Below are 23,826 nucleotides of genomic sequence, written 5' to 3'. Positions count from 1 at the left end.
AGCAACCCTCCGGAAGAATCTGTACTCCTGGCAGTGTTAGGTACTGCCCATCTACCTCCTGGGTGACCCCATCCACAGACAACCTCATTAACTTGGTCTCACGGTGGGCATGGAAGGATCCAGACACCATTGAGCCAATTTCCAGGAAGCCCAATGAAATCATGACCGCTCCAGAGGATAAAAAGTTTTGGCCCAAGATGTGCCTGTTGATGCCATGTTTGTTGCAGCGGCAACTAAGAACGAACTCTCAAAGAAAATTTCCTCTGTTCATCCTCCCAACAAAGTCTCGGGTGATGGACAGATTGGGAAGCATGTCTATGCTTCAGCGACCTTCGCCTTAAGGTTCCTGAACTATTTGGCTCACTTCACAAAGCTACAGAGGAAGCTGATTAAGGAGCTATCAGGAGCACTCTCGGGATCAGTTACTGAAGAGGTGATGGCATCTGTTACCTCTCAGTTGGCTACCTTTCAATCGATATCAAACATCTCCATGAGGCTCATTTCTAATGTAGTAGAAGGAACCTCGAAGGCAGCGGGTTCAGGTGTTGCCATTAGGAGGCACGCCTAGATGCGCTTATGTGGCTTTTGCAGAGCCCTTTAAGTCTTCGTTCTTCAATGCTGCTTTTGACGGCACATCTCTTTTTGGCCTCAAGGCAAGATGCCTTTTATCTAGGTGCGAGAAGGATGGAAAAACCCTTTCTGCCATGGGTGTACATTTTTCCACCCCCAAAGATCCTTTTCAAGGAATCAGGGCGGTGGTAAAATGTGGTTCAGAAAATCCCAAGGATCTTTCCAGGACACATGTGGAGGAAGTTCCTCCAGGGGTGGGGGTGGGGTACTCAAATGGTAGATGCTGCCCTCATGGCAGAGGTGGCCCACAGAACCAGCTGTCCAGAGATTTGTTCTTTGGTAGACCCTTTCAGTGCTCCTCAAAGGAGGCCTGATTGTTCCCCTCTAGAGGCAGTCGGGGGTAGTTTGTCCCTGCATCAGAGAGCTTGGCTAAAACTAACAGGTTCTTTGGTGCATAGAATCATTTCCAGAGGCTGTGTAATACCATTTTCCTTTTATCCCAAATCAAGGAAATTACCCTATGTTCCACCCAGTCAGAGGGAACAAGCAGCAATTCAGTTTCAAAAGCTGTTAGAAGAGAGTCGTCCAAGAGGTCAACCAGACAGAATTTGGAACTTGCTCAAGATTCTTTTTAATGCCAGAGAAAACGGGGGGGATTGGAAACCAGTTCTGGATCTTGGCATCTTAAACCAATCTGTGTGAAAGACCAAGTTCCAGATGATCATAGTTCAGTCCTTTCTTTCTCTTTTGGAAAAGAACAGTTGGATGTGCTCGGTGGATATTCGGGATGTGTACCATCATAAAGATGAACAGGCAGTCCAGAAGAGTTTTACATTTCTGGCTGGGAGCCAGTTACTAGTAGTTCAGGGTTCTGCCCTTTGGTCTCACCGCAGCCCCCAGAGTGTTTAACAAATACGTGGCAGTAGTAGCAGCTCACTTGAGACTGCAAGGATTGTGTGTTTCCATACTTGGATGACTGGCTCACTTCTGCCCTTACTGGGCATCAGCTCATCATGGCAAGACAAAGTGATCCAGGCATGTGCTCCATCAGGAGTTGCTGTCCACTACCAAAAGTCTAGTCTAAAACCAAGTGAGTGTAGAGTTCATAGGAGCACTGCTTGATACAAAATCAATTACTCTCACTTTCCCTCTCCAGAGTTCAAACAATAAGATCACAAGATAGTTTGCAGTACCAGAATCCCAGCCTTCTTGGTCCTTCAGGCTTTGGGTTAATTAAAACAACATTATCATTACTACTGTTAACCAGATATCATATGAGAATTCTTCAATGGATGCTGGCCTTGCAGTGGTCAATACTCCATTTTCCTTTATCTGCTTAGATACGAATCACCAATATATGCAGAAGGGATCTGCTGTGGTAGATTCTGTCAGAAGAGGTTCTACAAAGCCATTTATTTGTCCCTTTTCAGCTCATGGCCGTTGTGACCATAGATGCTTTCCAGCTGGGGTGGGAGGACATTACTTGGGAAAGACGGTCCAAGGCACATGGTCCTCTGTGTCCTAGAGTTGAGAACAGTGCTTGTAGTGTTGCAGGCTTTTCAGAATGTTCTCCCTTCAGGAATGAGTGCAATTCAAACAGACCACATGTTAGTGGTTTGGTACATCAACAAACCAGGGGGAAACCAGATCTTCCCCCTGTGCCAAAGCGCTCGGGGTTTTGCAGTGGGCGATCTCTTCCAACCGGTTTCTTATAGCAATGCATATTCTGGGGAAGTCTTAATGTATTAGTGGACAGACTGAGCAGGTACATCCTACTACCTCACAAGTGGTCCCTCAACAAGAACGTAGCGGAACTGATTTTCCAACAATGGGGTCAGCCTTGCTACAGTCTCTTTGCATCTTGGCTGAACAAAAAGTGCAGCAGCTAATTTGTCACAATCCCCCCCCCCCCACAGGGGGAGTCACCAAGGGATGCTGTTCTCCACGATTAGTCCCCCGGTCTACTTTTTGCTCATCTCCAATTCCTTTGATTCCAAAGTTCCTACAGAGAGCTGCCAGGTTGAAGAGCAAAGTCATCCTCATTGCACCCTATTATCCTTGACCGATTTGGTTTCCCTTCCTATGGCCTCATTTAATTCATCAATCCTGGTTTCTGGGCCCAGTTCACCTGACAGGCATGATTCATCTGTGCCTTCCCAATCTCAAGCTGACTGGTTGGTTTCTCCATTAATAGCCAGGCAAACCTATACTCTCAACAAAATGTGGCGAACAGGAGACGTCTTCCCTTAAACCATCTCCAAGGAACTTTTATGCCAGTAAATGTAAAAGATTCGTACACTGGGCTATTCGAAATCATAACCCCTTTTCTTCCCTGATTCATAGCTTTCTTGATACTTTTGAATCAAGGAACCACTTCTTGAACAGTTAAAGTTCAGTTGGCAGCAATTTCTAATTTCCATATTGGATTTGATGGTTCCTCACTTGCTTCTCAAAACTTTGTAAAACCTGTTTGCGAGGCACAAAACTTCCATTTAAAGATCCTATCCCTCTATGGGATCTTAATCTGGTACTGCAAGCCTTGATCCATCCACCCTTTGAACCTGCACATAACTGTGATCTTATTTCTTGGAAAGTTTATTGTTTGTCATTACTTCTGCCAGATTTTCAGAAATTCAGGCCTGGTCTGTGAAGCCACCAATTTCCATAAAGATAGGGTTACACTACGAACTAATGCATCCTTTTCTGCCCAAAATATAGTAGGAGTTCCATATTAACCAGTCCATCAGTTTAGGAGTTTCCTTTCCAAATTATTCGAACAAAGGTACATTTATTGGATGTTCACTGGCAACAACGCTTCCATTTACATAGAAAAAAGGGCAGCACTGTGGATCAGTTATTTGTTTCATTTGTGGATGTGAAACTGGGTAAACCAGTGTTCAAAGTCACCCTAGCCAGATGGCTTACAGGCTGCATCACCTTTACAACAAATTGGATATCCCTTTAACCAAAGCAGATGTGGGCTCATTCAGCCATGTCCGTTGCAATTTCCTCTTACTTCATCCATGGAAACTCTTGAATTATGTGCAGCAGCAACTTGGGCTTCCCACCATACCTTTATCACGCATTACAAATTGGATTTCATATCAAGTAGTAGTTCATTTGGCTCTGTGATTCTTAAGAATATCTATTCTTGAGTCCACCTTGGGATTTAGGTAGCTAAGGACTCTGAGCCATCAGTAGATGACAGAATGAAAATTAACAACATTGGATAAAGAAAATTGCAAACACACCAAAGGTGAATGAACGCCAGGAATACAGGATACTGTGCTGGAAACACTTAATTTATTGACATAAAATAGGTTGAGCGCTTTCTACAGAAGTAAATCTGTCTTCTTCAGAACATCATAGCATGGAATCATGACGCTTATATTTCTTGTTCGGTGCCTCTTATTCGTGGGACAAGCGGTGAATTACTTCCTCTTCCAACCTTTGCAGTAAATCTACGCTTACAATACGGTGAACAATCCAAGAAGTGACAATTCTTTTATTAACCAGTGCACCTGTGACAGGGCGGGCTTTTTACTTCAATTATGATATATAAGCGTCATGATTCCATGCTATGATGTTCTGAAGAAGACAGATTTACTTCTGTAGAAAGCGCTCAACCTATTTTATGTCAATAAATTAAGTGTTTCCAGCACAGTATCCTGTATTCCTGGCGTTCATTCACCTTTGGTGTGTTTGCAATTTTGTTGTTTCGCTGGGATTATCATCTTTATAACATTGGATAAAGAAGTTATGTACTTACCATAACATTCCATCTGTGTTGTCTATTTTCATTCTTTCTCGGCTCCTCATCACCAACCCCCATCTTTATGGTTTTTGTGGAAGAGCAAGTGGATATACACTTAAAAATTGTGTATTCTAACCATAATAAAGCTCCAGGTATAGCCTTGTCTAGACCTTTTTTGTTTTACTTTTATCTCTTTACATAAAAATCAGTACTTTATACTATAGCTAGCCAACAAGATCTGAGGTAACTGGGGGTTGGTGCTTTCTGGTAAGGGAGAAGCTTGAGAGTAATAAGTTACCACGAGCTTTTGCAACAGCTGAGTCTGATCTGACGGATGAGATCAGAGCCCATCAGTTGAAAGAAAATGGACAAGTACATAACTTTTTTTTTCCTTGTTTTACAGTAACAGAAATCAAAAAATCGGGTGGAGATATTAATAGGGATAACGATAGTTTTGAGACTTGTGATTACAGGTTCAGTGATAACATCAGTACTATAGGTTATGTAACTGTGACTATTAAGATATCCCTGGAACATCTAAAAATTGGAGCGTATAAACCACCAGAGTCAAGTGCTGAGGACCTAGAAGTATTCTTACATTTCTTCCATGAAGTGTTCTTGCATTTCTTCCATGAAACGCAGGAGAGAAGAGTAATAGTGGCTGGAGACTTAAAGTTACCAGAAGCAGACTTCAATAATATTGATCTAACAATATTAGTAAAGAAATTATTCACAATGTATGTTTATCAAACAGCAATTGCTTTTACATAGTTAGCAAAAAAAAAAATCGGGAAAGGAGTATACTTGACCTTGTTTGTGTACCTAAAGAAATTACTGTTACTTCATGTCAGGTTTTACCATTGATGTGCAGTGATCATGGAGTTGTAGGTACTAGGCTATTGGTCCTAGGGCCTATATAAGCCTAGCCAAAAGGAATCCTGGATTTCGCCACCCAAGAAAATTATTTACCTGTGCCCCTGTCGAAAGCAGAGCCACAGAAGTGATCCCTGTGGTGAATTTCCTATTTCCCATCAATCCTCAAGATTTTTCTTGAGTGCTAATGAGGAGCTTTGTTTGATATATATAGCTAGTTTGTTCCAGAGTATGGGAAGTCTCTGGGACAGGAATCTATCCCTCCAGCATGTTCTATTTATTGTGGTGACAAGGTTTACGTCCCTAGAGCGTGTAGCTCGGAGGGATTGGGATTTCTTTAAGTGGAACATGTCCAACAGCTCTGGGTTTGACATAGCTTTGTATGTATGAGTAAAGCTGGATTTATTTGAGACTATTTGCGTAGGGCATCTGTTTGAGGCCGGTAATCCTCTTTGTGAGATATTTCTGCGGCCTTTCCAGTTGTAGAGGTCTTGTGAGGTACATACCAAAAGGGGCGTTGTACTGTGTAAAGGGTCTGAGTGTCGAGTAGAGGGGAACAATGACCTCTTTTTTTCCTGGATGAGAAGTCTTTTGTGATGTGTGCCACGTAGAAGGATTTCCTGACTACTGTGGCGATGCGATTTATCAAAGGAGAGACTACTGTCCACCTGTGTCCCAAGGTCTCATCACACTTTTGGTGTTAAGTAGACTACCGCCTATGTGGTAGTTCATGGGTACAGAGTTTTACCAAAAGGGATGACAATGCACTTTTTGGCATTGAGCTTGAGGCCATGGCTTTGACACCGGGCATCTGTCTCAGTGAGGCCCTTTTGTAGGATGTCCACATTGTTAGGAGTTTCGATTATGGCTCCTAGTTTGCAGTCATCTGCAAACTTCTTTAGCCAAAGACCACCTGTGTTGGCCTGTACTTCAGAGAAGTACATAACAAACAGGAGAGGACCCAGGACTGAACCCTGTGGTACTCCACTTGTCACTGGTCTGAAGTTGGATTTAGTCTGCTATTTTCACAGTGTGGGTTCCGTCAGTGAGCCATTTGGCAACCCATCTTGTGACATAGGGATTTATGCCTAGTTTAGTGAGTTTATCTATAATTCCAAAGTGGGGGATGGTGTTGAAAGCCTTGGTGAGATCTAGATAGGCTGTGTGAACCACCTTACCCTAATCTCCGGCTTTGGTGACTGCTTAAAAGAAGTCTTTCAGGTTTAGGAGACATGATCTGCCTTTTACAAATCTGAACTGGGTGGAGTCCAGAGTTTGAAGATTACCAGTGTCTTTGTTTACAAGTTCCATGATACATTCTGTGGCCTTGCAGACCAGGCTCGTCAGGCCAATGGGGCAGTAGTTCCCGGGGTCTGTGGTGGATTCCCCTTTGTGGAGTGGAATAACCATCGCTGTGCACCATTCAGTGGGCACAAAGCCTGAGGTGAGGCTATGATTGAACATGTACTTAAGTGGGGTGCCAGTTTGTTCTGTACGTGTAGAACACAGCCTGAGATGTTGTCAGATCCCTTGGATGCTGTGTTCTTGGCTTTGGAGAGTGTGTTTTTTTACCTGTGCAGCTGTGATTACAGGAACTTTGTATTCTTCTGGTATAGAGATGGGCCCTTTAGGGGGTGAGAGGGGGGTAAAGTTAGCATTGAACCTATCTGCCAAGATGTTGGCAAAATTAGTGGGTTCTGTATATTTAGTACCATTGTGCTGTAACTCGGAGTAGAACTGAGTATTGCCGTAGATTCTTGACATAGCTGTAGAATGCTTTGTGGTTATCTTTGGAAACAGTGCCGATTTTTGTTTTCGTAACTAGCTTTGGAAAATTGTATGAGGGATCACAGCTTCTTACTCAAGCTGACCAGGGAGTTCCTCCAATCATGGGATTTTACCCCCCCCTTTTTTTTTTTTTTTTTTTTTTTTTTTTTTTTTCAGCAGGTTTTCTTCTGTTGTAGAGTTTATGGCAGGGGACCACCAGATTGACTTCCTTTTTTTTGAGGATAGCATCTTGGTTCTGTTAGGGATAGACAAAAAACGGTCAGCAGCAGCAGAGTAAACGCCAACTGTTTAATAAAACTTTAAGCGCTTTTCGTTTGCTGAATAAGCAAACTACGTCTTCACAAGTAAGACAATTAAAAAATAAGTCAACCTTTTAAACTCTCAATCCAAAAAGCGTGGGACAATCAAATCAATTTATTACCACTTCACATGATGCATTTAAAGTGGAATACACAACTGAGACTATAAAACCATTATAGAAATTTTATATAAAAATGCATCAAACTATTACAAAATGTAAAATACATATACATTAGTGTATTACAAGTAAAAAATCCATTCCGAAAGTATGATAACCAATACCTAAATAGTACTTGTAAAAGTGCTTGTATTCAAAATTACTTGTTTGACCTTTAAGTCAAACTTAAATAATAAGCATCTATAAATTATGTTCAACTGTAGTTAACCTTTATCTTTTGCAGACTCCTCAATTTTAAAATGCTACTGATAGAACAAGTCTCATTGAGACCTGGTAAGTTGTATGCATTAAGTTTGATTTGCTAAACGAGTTCAAGCTCTTCAAGTTTTTAGAGGTGTGGGACCACCTCTGGTATCATCTTAACACTTGATCAATGGCCATGAATTTGAATTTATGGTCCACATTTAGTTGAATGTGTTTGGCCAAGGCGTTGTCAGCCTTATTGTGACTTATTGCATACAGATGTTCATACATTCTGTCACGGAGCCTTCGTTCCGTCTTGCGATGTAAAGCAGAACAACATGTACATTTGGCCAAATAGACCACAAATTTGGAATTACAGTTGAGCCTATTTTTAAGTTTAAACTGTACGCCATTGATAACAAATAAGTTGGCCACCTCCACATTTTTACAAAAATTGCAATTCTCACTTGTTCATACCAACTATTCTGGGAACCCTATGATGCTGTTTTTCCAATAGGTTCTTCAAATTCCTACCACGTCTAAAAATGACTTTAGGTGAACCCCCTAATTTGTTAAATAACATTTGGTTAGTCCTGAAAATTTCCCAGTTTTTCTGTAGAATTTTCGTGCAAAGATGACTTTGTGCACTAAAAGTAGCTATAAAACTAAGGTGAAACATTTGTTTTCTTTGACTTGTTGACTCATGAAGACCCACAGGTATTAGCATACTAGAGGTACTAGTATTAAGTGCCGGAGGTCTCATAGGCAGGCCTGGCTCCGCCACTGCATTTTTCTGAGCTCCTTCAAGGCGTGCTTAACGCCCCTTTGATGGTTCTGCTCTGTTTGGCAAGACCGTTGACGTTGACCCAGAGCGCAGAAGGACGGAAGACGCTGTCTGCCGTGGAATCCGCTTCTCTGCACCCCAGAGGCCCTATTCTAGGAACCAAAAGGGTCAGAAGAAGATGTGGTTCCGAGTCGCAGCAGTCCCAGCCTGCTCGACAACCAGTCCTTCCGTGGCAGAGGAGGACAGGGAGGACGCCGCCCTAGAGGCAGAGGGGCTCCCAGAAACTTCGGGTCCAGGGAACCTTTCTCTGAACGGCCCGCGCAGCAGCCCTGAGGGGCTGCCCGGCCGCTCTACTCTGGAGGCAGTCGGGGGGCGGTTTTTGGGGCACCTAGCGGCATGGGAGTCCATAACATCGGACCGCTGGGTTCTCCAAATCATATCCAGGGGATATCGCATTCCTTTCCTTCACCTTCCAAAGATGCAGTCCCTCCCAGACGTACCACCCGGTCAAAGGGAGGCCGCTTTAGCAGAAATTGGCCATCTGCTAGAGAAAAGAGCCATCCAGCCCGTTCCCCCAGACCAGATCGGATCAGGGTTCTACTCCAGGTTCTTTTTAGTGCCAAAAAAGACGGGGGAACTAAGACCAATCCTAGACCTCTCTCTCCTGAATCTGGCAGTCCCCAAAGAAAATTCGAATGGTCACTCTACAATCTATTCTCCCCTTCTGGGAGAATGCAACTGGATGTGCACGATAGAACTCAAGGACGCTGCACTACCACATCCTAATGGACAGGCGCCCAGGAGGTTTCTCCGCTTCGGCTGGGAGCCAGTCACTACCAGTTCGGGTCCTTCCTTTGGTCTCACCACAGCCCCCAGGGTGTTTACCAAAGTACTAGCAGTGGTAGCGGCCCACCTGAGGCTTCAGGGGGTGCAGGTCTTTCCCTACCTGGACGACTGGCTCCTACCGCCCCAACAAGGCATCTACTTCTCTCGGCGAGACTCCTTTCTCCATCTTGCTCCATTTCTGGGCATCACAATAAATACAAAAGTCCAACCTGGCACCCACTCAGCTCTTAGATTTCATAGGGGCCAGACTAGACACAAGGAGTTTACGAGCCTTCCTCACTGCGGACAGGATTCTGAATCTGCAGCTCCAGGTGCGGGCCATTCTCCATTCATGTTCTGTTCCAGCGGAGTTGGTCCTGAGGGCTCTAGGGTCCATGGCTTCGCCGATAGCTCTCTTCCTCTTGCCAGGCTCAATATGCGCATTCTACAGTGGACGCTCTTAGTACAGTGGTCTTACCTTGCTCTCCCCATGTATCATCCCATAGCGATCAGCAAGGCTTGCAAGCGGTCCCTCTTGTGGTGGCTCCACTCCCGGATCTCCACGGTCGTCCCATTTTGTGCTTCTCCCTCTCGCCACGGTGACCACGGACGCCCCGCCGGGGTGGGGGCACTTATGCGGGCCGGACAGTCCAAGGCACGGAACGATACAGAGACCTTACTGCATATCAATGTTCTAGAGATGAGAGCTGTGCTCTTAGCGTTGCTAGCACTTCAGGACTTTCTTCCCTTGGGAACAATTGCGATTCAGTCGGACAATATGTCTGTTGTCTGGTACATCAACAAGCAAGGGGAACAAGGTCTTACCCTCTTTGTCGAGAGGCCATGAGAGTTTGGGAATGGGCAATCTCCACCAATCGCTTTCTCATAGCAACGCACATTCCGGGTCGGTCCAACATCCTAGCGGACAAGCTCAGTCGCACCATTCTGACCCCCTACGAGTGGTCTCTCAATTGTCAAGTAGCCGAACGCATATTCGCACGGTGGGGAACCCTTCATGCGATCTTTTTGCCTCCCTCAAACACCAAGCGCGACAGTTTTTTTCGCTCTGATACCTCCTCCGGAGGTACCCCAAGAGACGCTCTGGTGCATGCTTGGCCACCCGGTCTTCTGTATGCCTATCCACCCTTGCCTCTGATGCTGCAAGTTCTTCAGAAAGCCTCTCGGGTGGGTTGCAGAATGATTCTCATTGCTCCGCTCTGGCCTCGACAGATCTGGTTCCCTTCCTAAGGTCTCACTCTGTGAATCCTCCTTGATGCTAGATCCTATTCCGGATCTGATATCCCATCCATCCTGCATTCCTCCTCCGAACCTGGACAGCCTGAAGCTGACCGCTTGGCTGCTCCAGTTCCACTCTTGATAAGGACTCCCGGTATCTCTTCACCGTAAAGGCTATTTTGGTGGCGGCTCATAAACCAGCCACTAGAAAGGTTTACCAAGCAAATGGAACGTTTCTCTGTGTGGGCGAGCGGCAAGGCCTAGATCCTTCACGGTCCCTCTCCCGTAGTGCTTGATTTTCTAACCTCTCTCTTTAATGATGGTGCCAGCAGTTCCACAGTCAAAGTTCAACTGGCAATTTCTCACTATCACATTGGTCAAGAGTCTAATCCTCTTATGTCAGCCAAATTGTGCAAAACTTTTCTTAAAGGTACTTTCCTTCTCAGGCCCCCTATTAAGCAAGCAGTTCCTCCTTGGGACCTTTCTTTGGTCCTACAGGCCTTGACCGCTCCCTTTCGAGCCCGTGGCTACAGTGGACCTCAAATTCTTGTCTTACAAGACAGCCTTTTTGGTAGCCATTACATCAGCCAAGAGAGTTTCTGAACTTCAAGCTTTATCAGCTAAACCTCCTTACTTGGTTTTTTATCCGGACCGTGTCTCCCTCAGGACCAACCCGTCCTTCCTTCCTAAAATCGCTTCTGAAGCAAACATCAATCAATCCATTAACCTCCCTGTTTTCTTCCTAAGTATGAAAACAAAGGTGAATATAGGCTACACTCACTAGATGTTCACAGGCAACTAAGATTTTATTCAACAGGACAGCTGGTCATAGGCAATCCGACCAGCTGTTTATTTCCTTTGCAAAATTCAATTTGGGCAAGCCAATTTCAAAGTTTCTCTGTCCCGCTGGATTTCACAGTGCATTTTATTGGCTTATCAAGCGTCAGGAAGGCCCGCACCGAGGGTGTTCATGCCCATTCAACCCGGTCAGTTTCTACCTCAGCAGCCTTCAAGGCTAGGATTCCTCTGATGATATTTGTGCAGCAGCTACATGGGCTTCGTCTCATACATTTATTTCTCACTATAAGTTGGATCTTGCATCCAGGGGTAGAGCATCCTTTGGCTCACGGTGCTCCGGAATATCCTTCCATGATGGCGCCCAAGATTCAGGTAGCTGGGGACTTGTCCCACAGGTTGCAGACAAATGAATATCCTACTTCAGATTTAGAAGTTATGTACTCACCATAACGCTCCATCTGAGTAGGTGTATTCATTTGTCTGCACCATCCCGCCTCCTATCACCCTGGCCTTTCAGTTTCCTGCATATTACTGGTTACCCTTTTGAGGGTATTGTTGCTTTGGCAAACTCGATCTGAGGTCATGAGGGTAGAGCAGGGCATTATGGGTGAGGGGAGGAGCTGAGAGCTTGGATCCATAGCTGGAAACTATGCCGGTTCGGATCCGATATCGGATCCATAACCCACAGGTTGCAGACAAATGAATACACCTACTCAGATGGAACGTTATGGTGAGTACATAACTTCTAATTTTGAGACTTGTGATTACAGGTTCAGTGATAACATCAGTACTATAGGTTATGTAACTGTGACTATTAAGATATCCCTGGAACATCTAAAAATTGGAGCGTATAAACCACCAGAGTCAAGTGCTGAGGACCTAGAAGTATTCTTACATTTCTTCCATGAAGTGTTCTTGCATTTCTTCCATGAAACGCAGGAGAGAAGAGTAATAGTGGCTGGAGACTTAAAGTTACCAGAAGCAGACTTCAATAATATTGATCTAACAATATTAGTAAAGAAATTATTCACAATGTATGTTTATCAAACAGCAATTGCTTTTACATAGTTCGTATAAAAAAAAAAAAAAATCGGGGAAAGGAGTATACTTGACCTTGTTTGTGTTCCTAAAGAAATTACTGTTACTTCATGTCAGGTTTTACCATTGATGTGCAGTGATCATGGAGTTGTAGGTACTAGGCTATTGGTCCTAGGGCCTATATAAGCCTAGCCAAAAAGGAATCCTGGATTTCACCACCCAAGAAAATTATTTACCTGTGCCCCTGTCGAGCAGAGCCACAGAAGTGATCCCTGTGGTGAATTTCCTATTTCCCATCCAATCCTCAAGATTTTTCTTGAGTGCTAATGAGGAGCTTTGTTTGATATATATAGCTAGTTTGTTCCAGAGTATGGGAAGTCTCTGGGACAGGAATCTATCCCTCCAGCATGTTCTATTTATTGTGGTGACAAGGTTTACGTCCCTAGAGCGTGTAGCTCGGAGGGATTGGGATTTCTTTAAGTGGAACATGTCCAACAGCTCTGGGTTTGACATAGCTTTGTATGTATGAGTAAAGCTGGATTTATTTGAGACTATTTGCGTAGGGCATCTGTTTGAGGCCGGTAATCCTCTTTGTGAGATATTTCTGCGGCCTTTCCAGTTGTAGAGGTCTTGTGAGGTACATACCAAAAGGGGCGTTGTACTCTGTAATGGGTCTGAGTGACGAGTAGAGGGGAACAATGACCTCTTTCTTTTTTTTTTTTTCCCTGGATGAGAAGTCTTTTGTGATGTGTGCCACGTAGAAGGATTTCCTGACTACTGTGGCGATGCGATTTATCAAAGGAGAGACTACTGTCCACCTGTGTCCCAAGGTCTCATCACACTTTTGGTGTTAAGTAGACTACCGCCTATGTGGTAGTTCATGGGTACAGAGTTTTTACCAAAAGGGATGACAATGCACTTTTTGGCATTGAGCTTGAGGCCATGGCTTTGACACCGGGCATCTGTCTCAGTGAGGCCCTTTTGTAGGATGTCCACATTGTTAGGAGTTTCGATTATGGCTCCTAGTTTGCAGTCATCTGCAAACTTCTTTAGCCAAAGACCACCTGTGTTGGCCTGTACTTCAGAGAAGTACATAACAAACAGGAGAGGACCCAGGACTGAACCCTGTGGTACTCCACTTGTCACTGGTCTGAAGTTGGATTTAGTCTGCTATTTTCACAGTGTGGGTTCCGTCAGTGAGCCATTTGGCAACCCATCTTGTGACATAGGGATTTATGCCTAGTTTAGTGAGTTTATCTATAATTCCAAAGTGGGGGATGGTGTTGAAAGCCTTGGTGAGATCTAGATAGGCTGTGTGAACCACCTTACCCTAATCTCCGGCTTTGGTGACTGCTTAAAAAGAAGTCTTTCAGGTTTAGGAGACCTGATCTGCCTTTTACAAATCTGAACTGGGTGGAGTCCAGAGTTTGAAGATTACCAGTGTCTTTGTTTACAAGTTCCATGATACATTCTGTGGCCTTGCAGACCAGGCTCGTCAGGCCAATGGGGCAGTAGTTCCCGGGGTCTGTGGTGGATTCCCCTTTGTGGAGTGGAATAACCATCGCTGTGCACCATTCAGTGGGCACAAAGCCTGAGGTGAGGCTATGATTGAACATGTACTTAAGTGGGGTGCCAGTTTGTTCTGTACGTGTAGAACACAGCCTGAGATGTTGTCAGATCCCTTGGATGCTGTGTTCTTGGCTTTGGAGAGTGTGTTTTTTTACCTGTGCAGCTGTGATTACAGGAACTTTGTATTCTTCTGGTATAGAGATGGGCCCTTTAGGGGGTGAGAGGGGGGTAAAGTTAGCATTGAACCTATCTGCCAAGATGTTGGCAAAATTAGTGGGTTCTGTATATTTAGTACCATTGTGCTGTAACTCGGAGTAGAACTGAGTATTGCCGTAGATTCTTGACATAGCTGTAGAATGCTTTGTGGTCATCTTTGGAAACAGTGCCGATTTTTGTTTTCGTAACTAGCTTTGGAAAATTGTATGAGGGATCACAGCTTCTTACTCAAGCTGACCAGGGAGTTCCTACAATCATGGGATTTTACCCCCCCCCCTTCTTTTTTTTTTTTTTTTTTTTTTTTGCAGCAGGTTTTCTTCTGTTGTAGAGTTTATGGCAGGGGACCACCAGACTGACTTCCTTTTTTTGGAGGATAGCATCTTGGTTCTGTTAGGGATAGACAAAAAACGGTCAGCAGCAGCAGAGTAAACGCCAACTGTTTAATAAAACTTTAAGCGCTTTTCGTTTGCTGAATAAGCAAACTACGTCTTCACAAGTAAGACAATTAAAAATAAGTCAACCTTTTAAACTCTCAATCCAAAAAACGTGGGACAATCAAATCAATTTATTACCACTTCACATGATGCATTTAAAGTGGAATACACAACTGAGACTATAAAACCATTATAGAAATTTTATATAAAATGCATCAAACTATTACAAAATGTAAAATACATATACATTAGTGTATTACAAGTAAAAAATCCATTCACGAAAGTATGATAACCAATACCTAAATAGTACTTGTAAAAAGTGCTTGTATTCAAAAAATTACTTGTTTGACCTTTAAGTCAAACTTAAATAATGTGAAAAGCATCTATAAATTATGTTCAACTGTAGTTAACCTTTATCTTTGCAGACTCCTCAATTTTAAAATGCTACTGATAGAACAAGTCTCATTGAGACCTGGTAAGTTGTATGCATTAAGTTTGATTTGCTAAACGAGTTCAAGCTCTTCAAGTTTTAGAGGTGTGGGACCACCTCTGGTATCATGTAACACTTGATCAATGGCCATGAATTTGAATTTATGGTCCACATTTAGTTGAATGTGTTTGGCCAAGGCGTTGTCAGCCTTATTGTGACTTATTGCATACAGATGTTCATACATTCTGTCACGGAGCCTTCGTTCCGTCTTGCCGATGTAAAAGCAGAACAACATGTACATTTGGCCAAATAGACCACAAATTTGGAATTACAGTTGAGCCTATTTTTAAGTTTAAACTGTACGCCATTGATAACAAATAAGTTGGCCACCTCCACATTTTTACAAAAATTGCAATTCTCACTTGTTCATACCAACTATTCTGGGAACCCTATGATGCTGTTTTTCCAATAGGTTCTTCAAATTCCTACCACGTCTAAAAATGACTTTAGGTGAACCCCCTAATTTGTTAAATAACATTTGGTTAGTCCTGAAAATTTCCCAGTTTTTCTGTAGAATTTTCGTGCAAAGATGACTTTGTGCACTAAAAGTAGCTATAAAACTAAGGTGAAACATTTGTTTTCTTTGACTTGTTGACTCATGAAGACCCACAGGTATTAGCATACTAGAGGTACTAGTATTAAGTGCCGGAGGTCTCATAGGCAGGATAGGTTTATAAAACTGCCTAGTTCTTTTTAAACTGACCTCTTCAATGAGGGAGTCCAGTAAGGATTCCGGATAATCACAATGTAAAAATAGGCCTTTCAGGAATTTACATTCCTCCACAAAATCTTCCTCTTGGCTAATTATACGAGAAGCTATCACAAGTTGGCCCTTGATGACGGAACGTTTCTGATGAAACTGGTGGCAACTAGTGAAGTGGAGGAAAGAATTAGAATATGTACGTTTCCTGTGAATTTTAGCCATATAACAGCCCGATAGTCTATTCTTGCTCAACCAGATATCCAAGTATGCTATGGCCTCCGTGTTGAAATTAGATGTAAATTGTAAAAATGTTGTAGATTGATTGATTAAATGATTCCAACACAGAGAGACTTGTCTCATGGTCTCCATTTAACAGAATGAAGATGTCATCTAGGAATCTAGTGTAATAAACGAGCCTTTTTGACATTGTTATTCTTGAATACAAACTCCGATTCCCAGTATGCCATGACCAAATAAGCTACACTAGCTCCACAAGGAGACCCCATCGCTATACCTACTTTCTGCAAGTAGAATTCATTATTGAACATAAAAAAGTTGTTTGTTAATACAAGGTCAAGTAGTTCTAACACCAAGGAAAGCTCCAAACCTGGAGCACCGTGTTTGTTCAACATAAAACCCACCCATTCTATGCTGATGTCTTGCGGAATACACGTGTACAGGTCTTTGACGTAGATTGTAAGAAAGTTAAAATTCTCATTATACTCTAAACTGTTAATTTTAGCCAAAAAGGACCATGAGTCTTTACAGATTTGGTCCTCAAGGTCTACATACTTTTGCAAAATCGCATCTATGACCTTGGCACAAGAATAACTGGGAGAACCACGGCTGTCAACTAAGGGTCTCATAGGTGGATTTAGTGGGCCCTTGTGGATTTTGGGAATACCAAACGGGTATGGATATTTGGGGTAAGATGTTGTCATAAAATTGAACATATCCTATTCTATTCTACCCTCAATAAATACATCTTTAATACAGATGTTAATTAGGCTATAAGCCTTGTTGACCTCCTACCGAGAACTCTGTTGGTAAGCTTTACTAGAAAGCAAACTAGTCATACGTTCAATATAGTCTAAATTGTCAAAAGCCACCAAACCTCCACCCTTGTCAGGTTTACAAATGCGAACGTCTTGAGATTGAATATACTGCAGGTGTTCACGTTCTTCACAAATTTTATTCAGTGGAAGATTAAAGTGAGGACTGCTTTTGACAGCCTGCCTGATATCTAGTTCGCATATTTGTTCAAAAACCTGTAGAACAGGGTGTAGAGGTGGATTGTAAGTGCTAGGGACGCGGAAACCAATATTGTCCGGTGTGTCTGTAAGGTTGCCAAACATCAAATGAAAGTTCAATTTCCTAGTGAAAGACTTGATTTCAATAATTGACTTGACCAAGTCTAAATGTTGTATGGGAACATACGTATGCCCCTTAGCCAAAAAGTCCACAATGTCTGAAGTGATAGAAGATGAAAAGTTGTAGACCCTGAAGTCCCCTTCCTTATTACAAATAGTAGTGGGTACAACAGGGGTCATGCTAGCGTATAAATGTGGGTCACCACTGGTGGACATAGGCTCTTGGGAACAATGTTCCTCTGACAATGAATCATCAGGGAGAAGTACTTCCGTCAGAAGGACCTTCTACAATTGATATGTCTTGTGCTTGTTGAAGTTCGATTTCACTTTGTTCTGTTGGAGGCCCTTCTGTTGTTTTGGCCTCGTCCCCGTGTGATTGGCTTGCTGAAAATCCTGATTCTGATTTTGGTTGAAGTTATAATTGTTCCGATATCCATTATTGTTATAATGTACCAGAGGGCCATTCTGTAATCTCTCACTCCTCCGGACCTCACTAAAGCCAGAACCACTAACAATTTCCTCACAACCATTACCAGGTACATTTCCTGCGTCCATAGGAGTATTGACACTTTGAGCGTCGTCTTTTCTGTTACTCTGATCAGACTGAATTCTGTTAGAATGATTGACAAAGTTCGTATTAACTCCTTTTGCCCAATAGTAATGAGGAGCTTGGCCTGCCTGCCATACTTGTGCTGGGGAAGGAGCCAGGTACGCTGTACCCTGATTGTATGCCTTACAGTCACAATCCAATTTTTTCACTTTATTGGCCTTGAGTTTACTCATATGTTGATCTATACTGGTAAAAACCCTACTATACTCAAATTTATATCTAGCTCCAAATCCAGATTGGATACTCCTGTCCAGTTCAGTTACAGCACAAGTTAAAGTATCAACCAAAATAGAGTAGTGTTTGACCATTAACTCTAATAGTTCTAAACCTTGTCGGTCAAACAACTCTTAAGTCTTTGTGGAAAGGCGAGTTGTTTTTAAGACCTGTAGGGTACTGATACCTACGCAAGCCTTTCAGAACAACCTTCTGTACCATACATTCTCTAAAATAAGAAATTTCCAGTTGAAGTTTTTTTAATTTAATAAGATGATTATCAAAAGTCTTAAAGACTATGTCAGGAGAGTCTGCAAAGTTAACTTTGTTAGAGTGAGAATCTTCAGCGCTTGACTGTTCTAACCTGGAAAAAGAGAAGTTGTCCGTAATCCATACCAAAAGCACTGGTGCTCCTCCTGAGTCATCCGAAAATTGGAAAGTGTTTGTATGTACATCAGCTTGAAGAGTCTCTTGCAAATTAACATGTCCATTCATCCTAAACTGGTTACCATCCCGCAGTACGTCTTAGCTGGAGCTGACCTTGCCAACTCAACGGTAGTTCCATGAGCTGGCATTGCCCTGTCCATGCTATTCCTGTCGATAGCAGCTTCCTGTGAGCCTTGTTGGAAAACGTTGCCGTTAAGCAACCGAACTGAATTTGTAGCCGGATGGGTCCCAAGGCTGCCACTACTCACTGGGGACAAGGACAAATTACCGGCACTAGAATTGGGTGGAATCAGATGTTTGATAGCCAGTTGATTTTGATCGAGTTGGTCCAATCTAGTAAAGATGGACTCAATTTTGCTAAGTAAAGATGTTACCACGCTGTTGTTTGAAAGCGTATTGTTAGTGTCACTGTTAGTTACCATTATCAGATCCAGATAGTAACGAGACTTCTCCCGGTGTAAAAAGGCTCTGACTTGCTGCCAAACTGGACGCCATGACAAACTTAGAAACTCACCGGCAAACACAAACTAATAAAGACAAAAAACGGTCATAGCAGCAGCAGAGCCCTCGGGTACATTATAACAATAATGGATATCAGAACAATTCTAACTTCAACCAAAACCAGAATCAGGATTTTCGGCAAGCCAATCACACGGGGACGAGGCTGAAACAGAAGGGCCTCAAACAGAGCAAAGTGAAACTGAAATTCAACAAGCACAAGACATAATTGCAGAAGGTCCTTCTGATGAAGTACCTCTCTCTGATGATTTGTTGTCAGAGGAACATTGTTCCCAAGAGCCTATGTCCACCAGTGGTGACCCACATTTACACGCTAGCAATGACCCCTATTGTACCCACTACTATTTGTAATAAGGAAGGGGACTTTAGGGTCTACAACTTTTCATCTTCTGTCATCACTTCAGACGTTGTGAACTTTTTGGCTAAGGGGCATACGTATGTTCCCATACAACATTTAGTCTTGGTCAAGTCCATTACTGAAATCAAGTCTTTCACTAGGAAATTGAACTTTCATTTGATGTTCGGCAACCTTACAGACACACCAGACAATATTGGTTTCCGCGTCCCTAACACTTACAATCTACCTCTGCACCCTGATGTTCATCGTGTTTCACTGTTGCAGTCATTACACTTGGGTTATCCTGCTGGCAGGCTACCCGCAGTCGGCCTGAATTCCAAAGTCCTGGTCCGGCGTCAGTTGCTGTCGCCTCTTCCCTAACGTTAGTGCGCCAGGGGTATACAAGATGCAGCCGACACCATTTTCTTCAGTCTTTCTTGCTACGTGGTGCCCGAAGCAAAAGCAGTTCGCAAGTGCCGGTCGGCCGACTCCTGAGATTTTCGAAATTGAATTTCCGATCCGAAGTCTTCAATAAAGCTAAGTACCCCGTTGGGGAAACTTTTTCTTGCTCCAGACCGATGTCAGTAAAAGTTAACAATTGTATTTCTTGTGGAAAGCAAATACCTCATAAGGATTTTCATTCTTACTGTATTCCTTGCCTAGGCCCTGACCACGACGTTGCTAGTTGTCTGTTTTGTGCTAGATTTAACCAACGCACTATTAAGCATCGGTTCGATTTTGCTTTACATTACTTTGGCCGAAGGTTTAACTATATAATGCCATCGGAACAACCGACGACCGGAGTTCATAAAAAGCGCAAGGAGAAAGAAAAGGACAGGCATCCGAGGTCCAAAACCGATGACTAAGCCTCTTCCAGATCATTCGCCGGTTTTCAGTGAGGCGCTTTCGCAGCCCCTGACATTTGCTACCTCAGAGCCACAGGCCGCCTCCAACTCCCACATGGAGACAGCTAGGCCTCTGGAAACTCAAGGTATTGGGCCTACGGAAATTATTCCCTCAGATGGGTCCGGAGCCGCTGAGCAGGCATTGGCATCTGAGGGTGTTTTCAGACCCTACACAGCTTACTATCAAGACCTCTTCAGCAAAGAAACAAGTACAGCATTCTCCTGGACAGTCATCCATGCCTAAGAAACAGATGCTTAAAATGGCCGAAGACCTAATTACTTTGATCAGGGGTTCCCATCCCCCTCCTGATAAAAGGCCTAGGCAAGACACTGACTATGATTCCTCTGACCAGGTTTATATTTCTTCTGATTCCTCTTCAGAACAGGGATATTCTCTTCCTCCCTATGAGGACTCTGATGCTGAAGAATCTATCCCTTCAACCTCTCCTCCTGAGGACTACTCTTTTGGGGAAACCCTGCACACCATGAGGGAGCATTTCCACTGGGAGTGCCAAGAGTATTCAGAATCCAAGAAAAGGCTCAGAGATTTTCTTTTATTGCCTCAACACAGACCTCTAGCTATTCCTCCTGTGCTAGATATTGTAGATGTATTTTCTGAGTCCAGTCTGTCTCCTGATTCTTTACCCCCTGCACCAGTTAAGCCAGATAGGTATTACAGGGTTCCAGATTCACATACATTTCTTTATAAAAACCCTGCTGCTGACCCAGAAACTATATCACTGGGTCCCAAAGGGGTCAAATCTTCCACTGCAAAAAACCCTGTTCCCTCTGATAGGGATTCTAGAGCACTGGACAGATGGGGGGAAAAAAGTTTACACCTCTGCTACTTTAGCTGTAAGGGCTTTAAACTGCCAGTTTCACACGCTTAAATATCAGCAATACCTTATGTCTCTGCTAAAACAGAAAATGCTGCCAAACTCTGAATGTCATGAAAACAAGGAAATGCAGGATTTATTGCATGCAGCTGAACAAGTGGGAAAGCATACTTTGCAATGTGGTTTTGATTCACTAGAGGCTTCTTGCAGGGCCGCAGTTACAGGCTGTCATTCGAAGACATGCTTGGTTAAAGGAGCAGAGTCTGCCTGATCATGTTACAGCAAAATTATTGGATGCTCCATTTACAGCATGATACGTTGTTTGGTGTTAAGGCAGAAGAGGTGTTAAAGAAAATGGGGGATAAAGCGAAATCAATGCAGACAGTAAAGGATTTCTTACAGGTTCAGCCACCCAGATTTAGCAGGAACTGGCCTTCAAAAAATTGGTCCTTTCCAGTGTCAGACAGGCCACAGATTTAGCAGGAACTGGCCTTCAAAAAATTGGTCCTTTCCAGTGTCAGACAGGCCACAAAGAGGCAGATACAGACGCCCTAGAGGCAGATCTCCGCCCCAAGGCTCCTACAGGCCTAAACAATGGGGTGCTTCAACCTCCAAAGGCGGAGAAGACAAATCACAACCATATAGGAAACGGTCCCAATGACTTCCCACTACCAGTGCCAAGCACTTACCTTTTGGCAGCTCCCTTAGGGGGAAAAGTAGCACTTTTCTCACAAAATTGGCACATGATCACCCAGGACAAATGGGTACTGAATATTGTTTCTCAGGGCTACAGGTTCCACTTTCACACCCTCCCAAGGGCAAAAGGTATGCCAGACTTGCCACATGATCAATGGGCAGAGGCACAAAAGCAAATCTCATCCCTCATGGACATGAGGGCTATTCAAAGAGTACCACAGCAAGAGCAGGGGCAAGGATTTTACTCAAGAATTTTCTTGGTACCCAGAAAGGACAAAGCATGGAGACCAATACTGGACCTGTCTACTCTAAATACTTTTCTGGATGTTCCAAAATTCAAAATGTTGACACTGCAGCAACTTCTACTCATGCTGGGCAAGAAGGCTTGGCTCGTAACTTTGGACGTCAGAGGCATACCTGCATGTCCCAATCAGACAAACGTGCACAAGATACCTCCGATTAATAGCTGGCTCAATGCACTACCAATTCTCTGCACTGCCCTTTGGCTTATCTACTGTGCCCAGGGTCTTCACAAAATGCCTGGCACCAGTAATTGCATTTTGTAGACAAATAGGAATTCAAATATATCCCTATTTAGACGACTGCCTTATTCAAGCAGAGAGCAAGGACATTCTGCTAAAGCATCTGGCGTTTGTAAAAAGATTACTAATTTGCCTAGGGTACACAGTAAACTGAAAGAAATCAAAACTAGTGCCCTTTCAAGAGATAATATTCCTGGGAGCAAGCTTAAATACAACTGCCCAGATGGCTTATCTCACGCCAGACAAAGGCAACTGACTCATTACTTTCAAATGATGGCAACAAAAACCCAGTTACCTGCAAGAAAAATTCTGCAGGCTTTGGGCTTCATGGCATCCTGCATTCTGCTAATTCCATATGCAAAACTGCATATGAGGAAGCTACAATGGTATCTAAAGTGTTTGGACTCAACATTGCCACAGCCTGGAAACAATAATTACTCTCATCTGCCTGCAACAAGAGTTTCGATGGTGGGCACTACAACAGATGCATCGGATTATGCCTGGGGGGCACACACGGTGGGAAAATGTATTCAGGGCACGTGGCCCGCAAGCCCAATGCATCTTCATATCAATCAAAAAGAGATGCTACCTGTACAGAATGCCCTGACAGCCTTCAAGGATCTACTGCATCCAGGACAACTATTGCTAAAGATGGACAATACTACAGTCATGTGGTACATAAACAAGCAAGGGGGCACACTCTGCAGGCAAGCCATGACTTTGTGGAGCACAGCATTGACCTATCAAGTACATCTGCAGGCACAATTCCTGCCAGGAAGGAAAGAAATACTCTGGCAGACGAACTAAGCAGAAACCTCATGGATCCTCACGAGTGGAAACTAGATCCACAAGTCTTCAACATAACAAGGAAATGGGGATGCCCGGACGTAGATCTATTTGCCTCCCCTCACAACTGCCAACTACAGAGATTCTGCACAAGGACTTGTCACACACAAGCATGGAAGGTGGATGCTCTATCATTCAGCTGGAAAACCTTGACAGTTTATGCCTTTCCTCCACTGCCTCTCCTCCCCAAGGTACTCCTAAAGGTCAGACAAGAGAAGCCAAAAATTATTCTGATTGCCCCAGACTGGCCACGCCAGCACTGGTATCCAATCCAATCCTAAAGAGCTCGTCTCAAGGCCCAGCCTGGACTTTACCTCAAATTCCTCATCTTCTGACCCAACAAAACAATCAGATCCTGCACAGCCAACTCAGAACCTTAAATCTGGCTGCATGGCGAATAATATAACCACTCAGAACACACCTCTCTCTAAAAAGTTATGGATGTCATTTTGGAAGCCAGGAGGCCCAGCACCAGAAAATTTTATACAGAAAAATGGAAGAGATTCTGTGCTTGGTATCCGGCACAAGGAATTGAACCGCTTGTTCCAAATATTCCTCAGATTTTACAATACTTAACTGAGATGCTGGACAAAGGCCTATCCTTCTCATCAATTAAGATCCATGCCTCTGCCATTTCAGCTCCTTACAATACGGAACCTCCTATTTTTTTCACATCCGCTGCTAAGGCAGTACCTCAGAGGGGCCAAAAACCTAAGACCCCCAAGGAGAGCACCGATACCTACATGGGACCTCAACTTTGTCTTGG

General features: G+C 43.5%; 1 protein-coding gene across 1 annotated transcript in view; it reads left to right on the top strand.

Annotated features, from left to right (window-relative positions):
- Positions 1-23,826, top strand: part of ATP2A2 (ATPase sarcoplasmic/endoplasmic reticulum Ca2+ transporting 2) — a 1,687,617-nt gene that overhangs the window by 59,127 nt on the left and 1,604,664 nt on the right. Inside the window, exon 5 of the mRNA XM_044069765.1 lies at positions 10,061-10,087. Coding sequence (XP_043925700.1) covers positions 10,061-10,087 — 27 coding nt within the window. The remainder of the gene's footprint in view (positions 1-10,060; positions 10,088-23,826) is intronic.

The sequence above is a fragment of the Protopterus annectens genome, chromosome 4.part0 (genome assembly GCF_019279795.1).
Source record: "Protopterus annectens isolate FY-2018-M chromosome 4.part0, PAN1.0, whole genome shotgun sequence".
In the NCBI taxonomy this organism is placed as follows: Eukaryota; Metazoa; Chordata; order Ceratodontiformes; family Protopteridae; genus Protopterus; species Protopterus annectens.
The sequence above is the reverse complement of the archived record's forward strand: the minus strand, read 5'-3'. Positions and strand labels throughout refer to the sequence as shown.